Below are 18,203 nucleotides of genomic sequence, written 5' to 3'. Positions count from 1 at the left end.
AACATGTAATTGAGTCAAGTAATGCATACTAAGATTAAAATCAAACAATTGAATCATAACAAACATGACTAATGGAAAATTGTATCAAACCCTAATCAAATTTGATGAAATTGAATCGAAAACTTGGTGATCTTTCGGGCTCAATGGATGAATATAATTCATTGTTAAATTTCCACATACCTTGATGATCAAAGCCCCAATTAATTGAAGGAAATATGAGTCAAAGCTTGAACCCAATATTTCTTCCTTGAAGCGGGAATGAATTTGGAGGGAATGAACTTGAACGGGATTTGGGGATTTGAGAGAATGAAAGAGTTCAGGCATATAAGGGGTTGAAAGGTAGTTATAAGACTTATAAATAGAGGAAAAACAACATAGTATAGGTATTAAATTGTCACAACCTAGAATACACCCTAGTCGTAACATGGATCCCGAGAGGTCTTACATAAGCCACTTAGCATACATCACAAGATAATAGAAAATTAAAAGAGTTTAAAAGTAGCATTCATATATCAAAGAGTTTGACAAAATATATAGTGAAAGTCTATCACAAGTATCAAACTCATCTATTACATCATAAGAAAAATATTGAGACATAACTCATACTTTGCATACAAAATATAAAATGAAAATACATGAAAGCATAGACAAATTTTGATCCTCGAAACATGAGGACTCACCAATCTTCAATGTTTATATGGATCACTAGCCACAAGTATGAGAGGTAGGAGCGTCAGACCCTACATTAGTGAAACAATGTAGGAACAAGTATGTGTTAGTACATGAAATGTACCAAGTATGATATCAATGCATAAAAGTTATGATATTGTGCTAAAAGGACTTTATATGACATGCAATGACCAATCTAAATTCATAAAATAACATGTTAGAAAACATAAGTCGTAACCATGTTCAATGAAAGCTAAACATCTTTAAAATACATTTGAGAAATTCTTAAAAGTAAACATAATTTATAATTGTGAGAGATTCACCTTGAACCGACATAGACCATTTAATCTCGAACAATATGGTGTCTATCCCACACCAAAAAATATGTTCAAACTTGACAAGGTAAGAACCATAAAATTCTAGCTTTGATTCATCTATCTAATGTCTATCTAAGACAAACTTATGGTGGCACATAGTTATTAGGCATAGGTAATCACCACTTTTCTACTTGTGCTAAGAATTTTTCTACTTGTGCTAAGCATAAATCCCACGAAATAATCATTTATCGTCACGATCCAAAGCATATCCTAAGCATAACATGAGGTATAAGACCCCAAAGAGGTCGTACACACGACATATAGCATACATCATACAAGATAATAAAAAATCAAGAAAGTTCAAAAGACAATTTCAAAGAAAAGTGTTTATAAAATGTAGCAGAAGTCTGGCAGTCTCAAAGCCATCTATTACATAAAAAATGATTGGGACGTAACCCACACTTCGCATTATTACTAAAAGTAAAGATAATAAGAAATAAAGAATCCATTCCCAGAACAGGAGGGCTCACCAATATTTAATATCGACTAAGTGATCTCTAGCCATGGAGATGCAAAACAGGTGCGTCAGACCCTAAATTAGTGAAACAACGTAGACAAGAGTACGCGTTAATACAACAAGCATGATAACAATGCATAAAAGTATGAAATCATGCTAAAAGGACTTTTCATGTCATGCAAGGACCAAGTTTATACATAAGATAAAGGGCTTAGAAAAAATAATTGTGATCATGGTCAATTCAAGTAGAAATCATCTTAAAACACATGTGAGATCTTGAAGTATCTTTAGTTCATTATTGTAGGAGATTTACTTTTAATCGACATGACGTCTATGTAAGCTATAACATGGAATTTGATGTCTATCCCACACCAAAAAGAGGTGTTCTTACTTTACAAGGTAAGAACCATGAACTTCTAATTTATGTGAATCCACTAGCTAATGTGTATATAGTCACCCTATGGTGACACATAGTTGTGAAACATGAGTAATGACCACTTGTCCACTCGGTGCTAAGCGTAAATCCCATAAAATAATCATTAGTCTTATCTTATCTTAACATTCACGATACATGGGTATTTACCACTTGTTTTATGATTAAAGGACATGGCTAATCACCACTTTCTTTATCATTAAATAACTATTCAACATTGATTCATCTTATGTGACACAATCTTTCAACCTTGTAAACCCTTTAGGTGAGGATCCTTTCACAATCATGATTTCATTTGTATGTGATAAGTCCTTTCACAATAACAACAACAACATGAATGCTTTACTCTCAAAGCAACATAAATCCATTTTCATCAATTTTATTAAGAACATACATATCTTTATAAACTCATTTTTGATAGTTCAAAAGCTTGTCCATGTGATCAATTTTAGAAAACATGGATTTCACACGAGTTCATCGGGATTTAACTTAAAAACATGCAATTACTTCAATTCATGTATAAAAAGACTTAAAACAATTAATTAGATCAATATTGAAAGAACCTATGTCAGTTGAAGAAAAGCTTGACTTCTATTAAAGATTCTACCTTACAATATTGGAGAATTTAGAAACCCTATGGAGGAAAGTACTTCATAGGTGAATATACTACTATACGTTGATGCCAATAACTTACAATTCAATTGTGAATTTGGAGACTTGACCTTGAAACCCTAGACTTCTTCTTCTTCAATCTTATAAAGAGACAAATATTTGAAAAAGAACTTTGATCAACTTTGGAAACTTGGTAAAATGTGTTCAATTAGGGGTTAACATTTTATATAGGGTGTCTAATAGAAGGTAAAACGACATAGTATTAGGTTGGAATATATATATATATATATATATATATATATATATATATATATATATATATATATATATATATATATATTATAAATAGAAAAATTATTTTAAACGAAGTCTACCTTATATAATAATAACTAGTATACGTACCCACGCGATGAGCGACAATTTTTTTAAAAATAATTATGTGTCACGAGATAAATTCACAAGTCTTGATGACACCTATGTTCCCAACCAATAGGTAAGCCCATCCAACAAAATTTACCAATTGAACTAAATAGTGAGAAAAAGGTAAACACTAAGCGTAAATCTCCAACATTAAGCTCTTTATAAGTACAATTTGCGGAAAGCTAAAAATAATATCCCAGAATTGGTGTCATAAGTACAAGAGTTCTAAAATATACAAGTCTGAAAATAAATGACCAATCCAACATTAGTGATATTCTATCTGAATACTAAATAAAATAATAAGTAAAAGATAGAGGGAGGTGTGGGCCACGGAACAACCAAGCATCTCACCTCAACTCCAAAATACTTTAAATTCGGACTCGAATAGCTCCACGAGATGTGCTTGTACTCGAAATCAAATATGCACCACAAAGAGTGTAACAAGTATAGTATGAGTACGAAATTTTGTGTATTCAATATATCTCATAGACCGACTACGAAGAAGTAGTGATGGGAGTTTATATAAGAAAAATTATTTCATTAACTATACAAGTCTATCTATACTTACCAGTAAAGTTTCATCAAATAGAGGTATGAAATATCAAGTACTTTTCAACCACCAAAACACATAATCACCAAGAATGAAGGATGTGATGAAATGCAATGCAATATTATACGATGAAATGTTGTCTCAGAATAAATAGTACTCTCTCAAACGTATATACATGATACTCCTTGGAAATACATCGACAGTTCATGACCCATAGAGGACTCGCGAGGTCCGTATACTGACACGGACGATCTCCACGTGTCTGTGTGGACGATCTCATCGCACTATCATAAAATCAAACAATTTTCGCAAAAACGATCTCCACGTGCCCGAATTATAATCTTTACATCTCACCATCCCCAGCACAGACGATCTCCACGTGCCCAACTTATACTCATTCTCAAGTCAATGAATGCACACAATATTATTTAAGGTGTTGAGGATACACCTCAATCAGTAAAATATCAACATAATACATAACCACCTAAATTATCACAACTATACAGGTGTAATAAAGAAAACACAATCACACAAGAAATTCAAGTCAATAATATTTCAGCTAATGCCCATATGCTTTAGTATTCTCAAATTTCAATCCACATTCTATAGTAATAACTTTCCCTTTATAACACCGGTACTCGTACCAATGCCCGTCACACCTTTGACACGAGAACCCCATCTCGCCCTTATCCCCTTGTCTATTTCATTTTTTAATCATTAATTAGGAAAATATTCTTCAACAAGTCTAAATGTCTTAACATACCTTAAAATACCAAACTCGTACCACGAATCCTCAAGATAGTTCCTTCCCTTTCGCAAGATTTTGGAACGTTTCCAGTCTACCAATTATGCAACATTCGTAAGTAAGCGAGTTTGTAGACATTCAAATTATTATATGTCTATCATAGACCCTAAAACTCAATCATATCTTTAATCAAGCTCCAAATCTTGATATAATTTATATGCCAAATTTATCATAGTTGCTAAATTTCAAGCCTAGAAATTAACCTTAATCTCTCCAATATACCCAAAAATTCAATGTTACATCATATAATATACACCTAATAATTAATTACCTATCTCAATATATCAAAACTATTATCTTAATTTGATAAAGAATTAAAATGAGAATTAATTCCACTAATTAACAGCACCACGAAAAACATTGGGAGTCTGTAACGTTACACCAAAAATGCCTACTTTTCTAAAAGTATCTACTAATGACAATCATTGGCATGATCACCTAATGATTGGGCTAAGATTCTTAGCAAATCATTTTTAATTCTATAAATCTTTTTAAAAAACTAAACCATGGCCATTTATTTGAAATCATTATTTTAATGTAATAAAAGAGACCCATTCTGCACTACACTACGAGACGGAAACCAAAACCCAAAATATGCATTGATTTTTATTCTTGTAATCACAGTCTAATGATTGCCTCCTAATTATTATTATGTAAACAACCATCTCATTCAACCTAATAAATATTCTAAATTTTCTCAAACTTCTCAATACCAAGTGACAACAAAATAATACATTATCAATCTCCAACAATTCACATTACTTATGTGCACTTATGCAGAAATTATAATCGACTAAACGAAACTTTATACCTGAAGTTTTTATTTTTCCCTTCCTCTTCGCTCTGTATTCTATGCCGCACAAATTAGTTTCCAACTCTTTTGTTTTTCCTTCTTCTCTAAACTGACTGCAGTAACATATTTTAATTACATGGGCCAAAATTAAAGGGGTATTAAAGGAATTATGGACTTTTCCACCAACTATTAACAATATTAATTATTTAATAAAAAATCCTCAACTAAATACTCGTAGTCATAGAATATTTCAAAGTTTTTGATTTAAATTTTACAGAAAGAATCAAAATAGTCATAGTTCTCAAAATGACCTAGCGCGTCGTTACATCACCTACCACTTAAACAAATGTTCGTCCTCGAACAGAAAAAGAAAAGAACTCACCTAAACCTCAAAAGGCTGAGGATATCTTCTCCTCATGTCTGACTCGGTCTCCCATGTAGCCTCCTCCACTGGACGATGCTTCCATTGAACCTTTACTCAAGTAATCTCTTTCAACCTCAACTTTCAAACTTGTCTATCAAAAATGATAATCGACTCCTCCTCAAAAGTCAAATTATGATCAACTAACACTGAATCCCCTTGAATCACGTGAGAACCACCTTGATGATACTTCTTCAGCATTGAAATGTGAAATACAGGATGTACACCTGACAAACCAGGTGACAAAGCTAACTGATACTCCACCTTATCAATACGCTCCACAATCTCAAAAGGTTCAATATACTTTGGGCTCAAATTGTCATTCTTCTTCAATCTCATCACACCTTCATGGGTGAAACTTTCAATAGAATTCTTTCTCCAACCATAAACTCCAAATCACGAACCTTTCGATCCACATAACTCTTTTGCCTACTTTGAGTCCTGAGAAGTCTATATTGGATCAATTTGACCTTGTCCAAGGACCCCCTCAATAAATCCATACCCCACGGTCTAACCTCAAATGGATCAAACCAACCAATTGGAGATCGACATCCTACCATACAAGGCCTTAAATAGTGCCATCTCAATGCTCGAATGGTAACTATTATTGTAAGAAAACTCCGCTAATGGCAAGAACTAATCCTATTGACCACTAAAGTCAATCACACGCGCTCGCAACATGTTCTCAAGAACCTGGATAGTCCGTTCAGACTGACTATCAATCAGAGGGTGAAAGGCTGTAGTGAGATCCATCTAAGTGCCCAACTCCTTCTGCATAGACCGCAAGAAATGAGATGTGAATTGGGTGCCACAATATGAAATAATAGATATAGGAACCCAATGTAAATGAACTATCTCTTGAATATAGATCTTGTCTAACTTATTTGAGTTATAGATAGTCTGAACTGGTACAAAGTGTGAAGACTTAGTAAGTCGATCCACAATGACCCATATAGCATCAAGCTTACTCAATGTACGTGGCAAACCCTACCACAAAGTCCATAGCCATACGCTCCCACTTCAACTCAGGCATAGGCATCCTCTTAGTCATACTTCAAGGCTTTTGGTGTTCATACTTCACTTGCTGACAATTCAAACACCGGGTTACAAAATCTATTGTATCCCTCTTTATACAACACCACCAATAATGCTGCTTCAAGTCACAATACGTCTTAGTATCCCCTGGATGAATAGAGTACCTCGAACTATGGGCCTCTTCCATGATTAATATAGTCAAATAACCTATTCGAGGAGCACAAATATGACCTTTAATCCTCAAAACTCCCTCACTATCAAGAATTGCCACCTTGACTTCTCCTTTTAACAATTTGTCTCTAATCTTACATAAATTACCATCATCAAATTGTTGAGAAGATTTTGCTCCAACAAGGATGACCTAGCCTCCATATAAGCCAACACCTTACCAAATTCTTAAATATCAAGTCTCACAAAGCTAATGGCCAAGGATCGTACATCCCTTGCTAAAGGACGCTCGCCAACCTGTAACATGGCTATACTACCCATACTTACTGCCTTTCGACTCAAGGCATTTGCTACAATATTTTTCTTGCCTAGATAATACAGAATAGTCATGTCGTAGTCCTTTAGAAACTCTAACCACCTCTGATGCCTCAAATTGAGATCCCTCTAATTGAATATATACTGGAGACTATGATGATACATGAACACCTCACAATGCACACCATAAAGATAATGCCTCCAAATAATTAATGGAAACACAATAACCGCCAACTCTAAATCATGAATAGGGTAGTTCTTCTCATGAACCTTCAACTTCCTTGAAGCATAAGCTATCACCTTTCCTTTCTGCATCAATACAAAACCAAGCAAACCGGAGAAACATCACAATGTACAACAAAACCCTTTCCCTCCACGGGTAGGGCCAAAATTGGAGCAGTATTCAATAAAGTCTTGAGCTTTTGGAAACTAGCCTCACACTTGTCAGATCAATGGAAAGTCACCTCCTTGTATGTTGATATAGTTAATGGAGATGCAATGGATTAGAAACCCTCTACAAACCATTGATAGTAAGTAACCTACAAGGCCAAAGAAACTCCAAGTCTCTGTAACTAAAGCAGGTCTAAATTTCTAACTGCCTCAATCTTCTTGAGATCCACCATAATACCCTCCTTGGGCACTAAATGTCCTACGAATGCTACCGAACTAGGACAAAACTCACACTTTGAAAACTTTTCATAAAACTTCTTCTCCTTTAAAATCCCAAGCACAATCCTCAAATGATGCTCATGTTCCCCCTTACTGCGTGAGTATATCAATTTATCATCTATGAAGATAATAACAAAGGAATCTAAAAATATGGTATGAACACTCCATTCATCAAGTCCATAAAAGCTGCAGGGGTGTTAGTCAATCGGAAAGACATCACCAAAAACTTGTAATGGCCATAACGTGTTCGAAAAGGTGTCTTAAGATATCCTCCGCCCTAACCTTCAGCTGATGATAGCTATATTTCAAATCAATCTTCGAGAAAACTGAAGCACCCTACAACTGATCAAATAAATCATCAATACGAGGTATCGGGTACTTATTTATGATGGTTACCTTGTTCAACTGTCAATAGTCAATACACATATGCATTGATCCATCCTTCTTCTTCTTCACAAATAACACTGGAGTACACCAAGGAGATACACCCGATCTAATAAAACCCTTGCTGAACAAATCCCGCAACTCCTTCAATTCAGCCGATGCCATACGATAAGGAGGAATGGAAATACGCTGAGTGCCTGGATCTATATCAATACAAAAATCAATATCACGATCAGGTGGAAGACCCGGAAAATCCGTCAGAAATACCTCCCAAAATTCACTCACCACTGGAATAAACTCAAGCATATGAGTCTCAACACTAGTATCTCGAATGTGGTAAGTAAGCCAAACATCCTCTCTCTACCAACTGGAGAGCCATAAGAAATGATATCACACCCTTACGAGGGTGACTAAGAGAACCTCTCCATTCTACTATAGGAATTCCAGGCATAGCTAAAGTAATTGTCTTGGCATGATAATTTAACATTGCGTGGTAAGAAGATAACTATTCCATACCAAGAATCACATCAACATCTACCATATCTAAGACCTTTAAATCCACATGAGTGTCATATCCCATCAAGGTAACAATACATAATCGATATACTCGGTCTACCACTACAGAATCCCCGACAAGAGTAGAAACATGTATCAGCAAATTAAGAGACTCACATAATATATCCAGACTCAAAAGTAAAATAGGTGGACACGTAAGAATAAGTAGAGCCATGATCAAATAATATTGTAGCTGGTAGATGACAAATCAGAATAGTACCTGTGATAACAACATCTCATAGATGACTGATACCTTGTATTGATAATTCTTGGCCTACCCGGAAAATCATAACAGTGAGAAGAACCTTCCTCAGATTGTGAACCTCCACGACCACCACCTCGACCATAACGAGAACCACCTCTACCTAAAAGAGAACCACCTCTACAACTCTATGCGCCATCCCTAGCTGGAGGTTGTGCAATCCTGTAAGTCGAAGCCTGGGAACCTTGATGTAAGTCACCACATCTGGTCCTAGGGCAGTCTCTCACAAGGTGTCCCATATCACCACACTAAAAACAACCTCTACGAGATGCAAGCTGAACCTGAATGACCAGAATGCCCTCCATAAATTACAGGTCTAGAAGATGAACCCTGTGAAGTATATACTGCTCGAAGAACTATGCCCAGCGTAACCAGCCTTAGACGCTGGTATAGCATCATGAATGGGTCTGCTGGACTGAGAGGGATAATCTCTCCCTATTAACCTGGAATCCTAAGCAGAACACCACCATAATATCCTGAGTAACGGGTCCTCTTGCCCTCACGCTGCTCAAATCCCTCACGTCGAATCATCTCCAACTCCTTAGCAACATCTACCACTTTCTGGAACGGAACACCAGAAGCAGTAACCTGAGAAACTCTCAGATGAATCGGAATAATATGCCCCTTAACAAACCTTCTCACTCTCTCAGCCTCTGTGGGAAGAATCATCGAAGCATGACTAGCCAAGGCATGGAATTTACCCTGATACTCTTCTACTAACATACCATCTTGCTGCAAATTCTCGTACTCAGCCCTCTTACGCTCCCTCTCACTGCGTGGAACAAACTTGGGTAGAAATACCTGAGTAAACTGAGTCCATGATAGTGGAGGGGATCCATCTGGCATACTACTAATATAATCCCCAACACTGCTTGGCAGATCTAGTCATCTAAATTTCTTTGTAGTTAACTCCATGAGACTCCACTAATAAAAGATTTTGCAACCTCTCATGACATCTAACTATAAATTCATATGCATCCTCGATTAATTCACCAGTGTAAGTCAGAGGATTCATTAGTCTGAACCATCCAAAAGTCTTTTGTTCATCAATGGTCATAGAAGACATGTTCGCCAAATGTGATGCAAAACCTAGAAATTTCATACTATCCAAATGGAGAGCTACAACAGCAGCTGGCTGAGTCATGGGAGTCTGGGAATCTGGATCAACTATCGGATCCAGAGTTTGACCTGCAACATGGGTCTGCGAACCATCAAACGTGACATGCTAAGTTTCTGCCTGGGCCATATCTTATAGGATTCTTAACCTACGAACCAACGTATCTTGAAGCACTGGGGTGGCAATAATATTGGGTAGAGCCTGAGCTGTCTCATCCCCCTCGACAAGATCTTGCACATCCCCATGAATAACATCTGCATTAGGAGGTATGGTCCTATCACAACCCAGGGTAGCTATTTGTACTTGACCTTCCACAAGTGCTGCAATACGACCCTACCCCGACCTCGACCTTGAGATCGTCCCTTGCCTCTACCTCAGATAGTGCTTTTAGAAGCAGTTACAAGAATAAAGTCCTGACCATCACTTGCCGACGTACGAGTCCTCGACATATGAGAGAATGAGATATCAACATTGGAATTTCAACAAGGTCAAGTGTGCACGATAATGAATGAAAGAACAAACTTTTCCTAAATGTCCTATAACCTCTCAAAGATAGGTATAGATGTCATCATACCAATCTCCAAGACTCTACTAGACATTTCTCCTGTACTCGTGAGACTGATGAACCTAGGGCTTGGAATCCAAATTTTCATGACCTAAATTCACAAGTCGTGATGGCACCTATGTTGTCAACCAATTGGTAAGCCAACCCAACATATTTACTAAATTTAACTAAATAGTGAGAAAAAGGTAAACACTAAGTGTAAATCTCCAACATGAAGCTCTTTATAGGTATGATTTGCAGAAAGCTAAAAATACCACCGAAGAATTGGTGTCGTAAGTACAAGAATTTCTAAAATACAATACAAGTCTAAAAAATGACCAATCCAACATAAGAGATATCTTGTCTGAATACTAAATAAAATAATAAGTAAAATATAGAGGGAGGTTTGGGCCACGGAACAACCAAGCAGCTCACCACAACTCCAAAGCACTTCAAACTCGAACTCAAATCGTTCCAGAGATGTGCTCGTACTCAGAATCGAATCTGCTTCACAAAGAGTGCAACAAGTGTAGTATGAATACGAAATCATGTGTACCCAGTATATCTCATTGAACGACAACAAAGAAGTATTGACGGGAGTTTATATAAGAAAAATCAATTCTTTAATTATACAAGTCTACATTACACTTACCAGTCAAGTTTCATCAAATAGAGGTAATCAAACATCAAGTACTTTTTAAGCACCAAATAAAGTACATAAACATCAAGAATGAAGGATGTGTTGAAATGCAATGCAATATGATACGATGAAATGATATGCCTCAGAATACTCAGTATTCTTTCAACTGTATATACATGATACTTCTCAGAAATACATCGAGAGTTCATGAACCATAGGGGACTCGCGAGGTCCATATATGACATGGGTGATCTCCAAGAGTCTGTGCGGATGATCTCAATGCACTATCATAACATCAAACAAATTCTGCACGAACGATCTTCATGTGCTCAAATTATAATCTTTACATCTTACCTTCCCCAACTCGGACGATCTTCACGTATCCAACTTATACTCAATCTCATGTCAATGCGTGTGCACAATATATTTCAAATAAGGGGATGATGATACACCTCAATCAGTCAAATATTAACATAATACATAACCATCTCAATTATCACAACTATACGGGTGTAATAAAGAAAACACAATCACACAAGGAATTCAAGTCAATAATATATTGAATAATGCCCATATGCTTTAGCATTTTATAGTAATAACTTTCCCCTTATAACACCAATACTCGTACCAATGCCCGTCGCACCATTGATACGAGACCCCTATCTTTCGCCCTTACCCCTTTGCCTATTTTATTTTTTAATCTTTAATTAGGAAAAAATCCTTCAACAAGTCTAAAAGTATTAACAAACCTTAAAATGCCAAACTCGTGCCACGTATTCTCAAGATACTTCCTTCTCTTTTTGCTATGTTTCGGAACATTCCCAATCTACCAATTATGCAACATTCGAAAATAAATGAATTTGTAGACATTCAAATTAATATATGTCTATCATAGACCCTAAAACTCAATCATATCTCAAATCAATCTCCAAATCTTGATATAATTTATATACCAAATTTATCATATTTGCTTAATTTCAAGCCAAGAATTTAACCTTATTCTCTCAAAAATATCCAAAAATTCAATGTTACATCATATAATATACACCTAATAATTAATTACCTATCTCAATATATCAAAACTAATATCATAATGTGATAAATAATTAAAATAAGAATTAATTCTACTAATTAACAGCACTACGCAAAACACAGGAAGTCTTCAACGTTACACCAAAAATGCCTAATTTTCTAAAAGTATCTACCAATGCCAATCATTGGCATGATTACCCAATGATTGGGCTAAGATTCGTAGAAAATCATTTTTACTTCTATAAATTTTCTTTTAAAAAAACTAAACCATAGACATTTATTTGAAATCATTATTTTAATGTAATAAAAGAGAGATTTTAGAAAACCCCTTCTGCACTACGCTATAGACGGAAACCAAAACCCCCAAACCTGCATTGATTTTCATTTATGTAATCATTGTCTAATGATTATTATTACCTAAATAACCATCCCATTCAACCTAATAAATATACTAAATTTTCTCAAACTTCTCAATACCAAGTGACAACAAAATAATACATTATCAATATATTCTTTCACGCCAACAATTCATATTACTTATGTGCACTTTTACAGAAATTATAGTTGGCTAAGGAAAACTTTTTACCTGAAGTATTTGTTTCTCCGTTCCTCTTCGCTCTGTATTCTACGCCACACAAATTAGTTTCAAGCTTTTTTGTTTTCCCTTTTTCTCTAAACTGGCTCCACTAATATATTTTAGTTACCTGGGCCAAAAGTAAAGGGGTATTAAAGGAATTATGGACTTGTCCACTAACTATTAACAGTATTAATTATTCAATAAAAATTTCTCAACTAGATACTCGTAGTCATAGAATATTTCAAAGTTTTCAATTTAAATTTTACGAAAATAATCAAAATAGTTCTAGTTCTCAAAACGATCTAGCGGATTGTTACATTACGTTATACTTATACTCGAATATATAGTATACTCTTGTATGATTTTAATTAGTGTATCAAATATGACACATTTATCATAAAATTTTAAGTTGTAAGGAGCATCAAATCTAACTTGAAGAATTAAATGGGTAATGGACGTCAATAATAATTAGTTCATCATCTAATATTTAATATTTTAATTGTGTTATATTTTATGATCGAATAACTGAATAAGAATATATAGCTCAATTTTCATGATCATTATGACTACTTTAAAAATGTACTAATAATTAATTAATATATATATATATATATATATATGTATAATTGAATTGATTCCGGATGAAATCTAACAACGTGAAGAGTTAATTGAATTTTTTTTAATACATAAATTAACTTTTATTCATAAATATGTATATCATAGTTTGAACACATTAGTAACCATAAATTACAAGTCGATAAATTTGTGTTTGTTTTTGCATTTTCTTTAGTTGATTCACATGATTATCTTTAGCATTTAAGTGAAATAAAGAACATAAATTCTGATTGATTCAACACATTAACCATTCTAAAATCCTCCGGATAGAATTCTAAAACAATCTACATAATTTTTTCAATATTACTTTTGCTAACTCAAAACTTTAACAATAAATTCAACTTGACTTATCCGAGCAAAAATATATTATCTATAAATTTTAAAAATTATATTTAAATTCACATAATTTGAAAGTATATCTACAACTTAAAATTACAATTAAACAACTCTTATAATAATACAAAAATGCAAGTAAAATCTTCGCACTGAATGCAATTTAAAATGCAAGTTTTATATTTCCTTTTTTGTACTTATTTATTATTTTTATTTATCTTTCTTCTCTTTCCTTTTTAATTAAATTCATCTTACATTTTGTAATCGATTGTATTCGCACCGAATATTTATATCAAGTCAATACAATTTCGATTAGTATGTGATTTAATAGAGTAAAATGAACTATAAATTTAAACACATGGACATATATGTATTGACTTGATATAAACACCCGATACGGACAAGTTTCATCCGTTAAAGTTTAAAGAGGAGACTGAGACACATGTATGTAGATTGTGTATCATATATGAATTTAAAGTCTTTTTCCTTAACCTATAGAGCTGTAAGTCTTCTTTATCATCCTTATTCCGTAATATTAATTCAGGAATTCAAATGCTCATCTACAAATAATATTATTTCAGAGATTCAAATGCTCATCTAAAAATAATCTGTTTGAGGCCTATTTAACTGCAGTAAACAATGCGTGGAATATTTTTTACTTAATATATAGATATTTATATAAAAAGAATTATTCTCTTTCACATTTTTCTTCTCAAGGTTGTATTATAAAATGTGTTCAACTTAATTCTTGCAAAATTTAAATGTGATAAAATTACTATACAAACATTATGGTGGGTTTTGCCGTGTGTGATCCCTTTTTTGTTGAGGTCCTGAGTACTTTAGAACTCTCACCCTCTCCCAGTGAGTTGTACTAATCAGTACGATCACCCCACATCTTAAACGGTGGTCAGTCATGATATCTTGACCTAGCGTCATTCTGAAAATTGGTTAGCCTTAACCTCTGATGTTGCTTCCTTTCATATCTTTTGATGTTTAATAGCTGTCGTTAGATCTCTTCCAAATTCTGCGGAAGAGCTTGAATACGAGAAAGATTCATATTATCCTGCATAGTAGCTATAGTGCAAGCCCTGCTACAAATTGATGAATCCACATACGATGGCACACACTTGGAAAGGCAATAAAATAGTAGAACAATATAAATAAATCAAGAAAAATAAACTCTATGCCACCAATAACTTGCAACCAACCTACCTTCTCATGAGTCATGTGGAATCACCATAATGAATACAACTTACGAAGCTTCAAGAGTTTTGTACTCAATTGACCACAAAAACTCATGCCACCACATACAAGAGTATGAAATGCAATGCAATGCATTGTATTGTAGGCGAACACCTCGTTCCATATCCTCAAAGGCAAGACAATAACTATTCATGTGGTGTAGGCGAACACCCCGATCCAAGCCTCATTGGCATTAATGCATGTGGTGTAGCTGTACAACCTGGTCCCCAGTCTTAAAGGCATGAAATGTATGCGGTGTAGGCATACACTTTGATCTCTAGCCTTTAAGGCATGAATGCATGTTGTGTAGTCGTACACCTCGGTCCCTAGCCTTAGAAACATGAAATGTATGCCCAAGATAAGTACATGTCAATATCCAACGTTATAATGACTCAAATAAAGTAGACCAAATATTAATCCTCACTTGAAGAGGAAGAGGAAGAGGAAGAAGCTAGGATTCAATTTCAAGTCCCCAATTCATCATTCCTTGGGATTTTAGCATCAAGGTATGTGGTTATTAACCCATGAATCCATTCTCCCATGGGGCCACCAAAGCTTCCAATTTGTCAATCTCAATTTTCTAATTTAGGGTTTCAATCTAATTTCTATGGGTTTCATCCAATTGTGATTGATCATTGTTAATTACGTCTTCTAATGCATGATTAAATGTTACTAAATTATCTTTAATTGAAATTTTGTTGGCACATGCCTATATTATGATTTTCAATCATGAACCTATGATGAACTCATGTACCTATGAACTACGAATTTCTGAAAGTATGCATATTTAGTTTTTATGAAATTGTTGCAAATGATTTGGGGATGCTTTGAAAGGAAAGTATCAATGTGAAAGGTTTTCTCACAAGTTATTATAATCATGATTGTGAAAGGTATTTCTCACATATGGTTCACATTAGTGAAAGGTTATTTAGTTACACTATGTTTCAATCTTTAACAATGTGAATTGGTATTGATCATTGTCTTTCCTATGTATATTAATATCGATCTTTATTTATTTCATTGAGATTTAGACTTAAAACCTAAAAACCTTTGAGGTGGAGACTCAAACATGATAGTCTATAGTAGCAACCTCTAGTTCAACGTGCCCCCGTAGAATTGTCTTAAATGATCTTCGTAATGGATCCACTTTAGCAAAAGATTTTATATACAAATTTTCTTTGTGACACTCTTTTGAAAATTAAATGCTTTCTTTTGAATTACTTAAATTCTATTATCTTGTAATTGTTTGCTAGGTGGCTTGTGTAGGGTCTATCGGGTTTCTATACGCCATGTTAGACCTAAGGTATACTTTGGACCGTGACAATATGTGTAGGATAAGATCATACCTGTTGATTAAGGTGGCTCCTCAGAGTGCTCTTGGTAAGGGCTTGAGATTTGATCTATAAGTTTATCTAAGTTTGTGCTTTACCTTTGTAAGGTATATGATTCCTCTATCAATATGTAAAAGACGTTGTATATCACTACTCTCACGTGATGGTTGTTCATTATAGAAACTCTTCAAGAAAAGTAAAATTATAATATTTTCATTATTTTCTATTAATGAAAGTCATGACCTAAAGTACACCCTAGATGTGACTAGACGAATAGGACCACAATAGATCCTAAACAATCCGCTTGACATAAGCTTGACGTACTGAAATAAAATAAAAGAGCAGATAAGCAATGTAAGTCTCAATAATAATAATAATAATAATAATAATAATAATAATAATAATAATAATAATAATAACAACAACAATAATAATAATAATAATAATAATAATGATAATAATAATAATGATAATAATAATAATGATAATATTAATAATAATAATAATAATAATAATAATAATAATAATAATAATAATAAAAAATCCCCATGATAAAATTGAGTATCTTATTAGATTTCATTGAGGCAAATGGACTGAATCTCAGCGCAAATATGCGAATGTTGCGCATGAAATGCTTTGTATTGTTAAATGTGTTTTAAAATTTCAAGATGACTTATATAACCAAAAATTTATTATAAGAACTGATGCTCAATCAGTCAAATATATGTTTGATAAGGATTTCAAACATGATATTTCAAAATTAATGTTTGCTAGGTGGCAAGCCCAACTAGCTCCTTTTGACTTTGAAATCCATTATAAAAAGGGAAGTGATAATTCTCTTCCTGATTTCTTATCAAGAGAATTTCTTAATTCTTAAAAATGTCTCCTTATTGTTTTGAGTTTGGAACTAAGGCTCTCATTACTATTTTTAAAATATTGGAACCTTTAAACTCTGATTTAAAGAAAATTATTATTGACAAAATCTTTTATAGTCTTATTATGGAAGATTTCATTCATGATTATGAAACTGTTTCCCTAAATGATGATAATTGGGAATATGACATAGAAGGACATTTTGACAATTACTAACTAAGTTGTTCAACTTTGCAGAATGGCAGGAGGAGATGAGCCTCCGTGGTCACATATTCGCGGCCGAGGAGGAAAAAACAACCGAGGTAGAGGAAGATCATCCTCTTCACAGTCCAAAAGATCATCATATGATTCTTCCTTCCCTGTAATACATTTAGGAGGAAGAACTTTAATCAACTCAAAGATAGGAGAAGCTTCTTCATCAGCTTCATCCTCTGTCAATCTAAAGGATATTCCCAAAGATAGTTCATTATATGAACAAATACAAGCATATTTGCAAAAAAGAGAGCAAAGTAATACATATGCCTCTTTAGCCAAAGATCCTGATACGGAAAAGGTTTCAGATGAAGCACCCAAAAAAGAAATTATATTTTTTTTTATAGAAAATCATGATATCCAAAGGAGTAATGAACCTTGGAAAATACTCCAGAGGTATTTGACAAAGGGATTATATTTTCCTGGAGAATCATACAAGACTCGGTCATACTATGAGTCTATTTTAAGTAATACAGGAAGTGCAGAATTCCAACACTTTACTTCAGATTATAATGAGAATGTTTATAACTTCTCAAAAATGACTATTAAACAGATTATATCTATGGAAGATTGGGGAATATCCACAATGCAGGAAAAGATTGTTTCCGTCAATAAAGTAAACATGAATTATACTTATTGGGATTATATCCAAGCATTTCATAAGGTTTTTTGTTATAACAATGAAAAACTCAAGCACACATGGTTTTTAAAAATATGTGCAA

General features: G+C 33.9%; 1 protein-coding gene and 1 long non-coding RNA gene across 2 annotated transcripts; both read right to left on the bottom strand.

Annotated features, from left to right (window-relative positions):
* Positions 1-479: 479 nt before the first annotated feature.
* LOC104648792 (uncharacterized) lies at positions 480-1,633 on the bottom strand. Its single transcript, XR_742745.3, has 2 exons — positions 1,517-1,633; positions 480-740 (listed from the first exon to the last, which is right to left on the bottom strand). It is a non-coding gene; the product is annotated as an uncharacterized lncRNA (long non-coding RNA).
* Positions 1,634-8,825: 7,192 nt separating this feature from the next.
* On the bottom strand, positions 8,826-12,935 carry LOC138337692 (uncharacterized). Its single transcript, XM_069287943.1, has 2 exons — positions 12,845-12,935; positions 8,826-11,090 (listed from the first exon to the last, which is right to left on the bottom strand). The coding sequence occupies exon 2, from the start codon at positions 9,769-9,771 to the stop codon at positions 9,364-9,366; it is 408 nt and encodes a 135-aa protein (XP_069144044.1). The 5' UTR covers positions 9,772-11,090; positions 12,845-12,935; the 3' UTR covers positions 8,826-9,363.
* Between the last annotated feature and the right edge of the window lie 5,268 nt (positions 12,936-18,203).

The sequence above is a fragment of the Solanum lycopersicum genome, chromosome 8 (genome assembly GCF_036512215.1).
Source record: "Solanum lycopersicum chromosome 8, SLM_r2.1".
Lineage (NCBI taxonomy): Eukaryota > Viridiplantae > Streptophyta > Magnoliopsida > Solanales > Solanaceae > Solanum > Solanum lycopersicum.
Note: the sequence above shows the minus strand (reverse complement) of the source record. Positions and strands in the feature narration are given on the sequence as shown.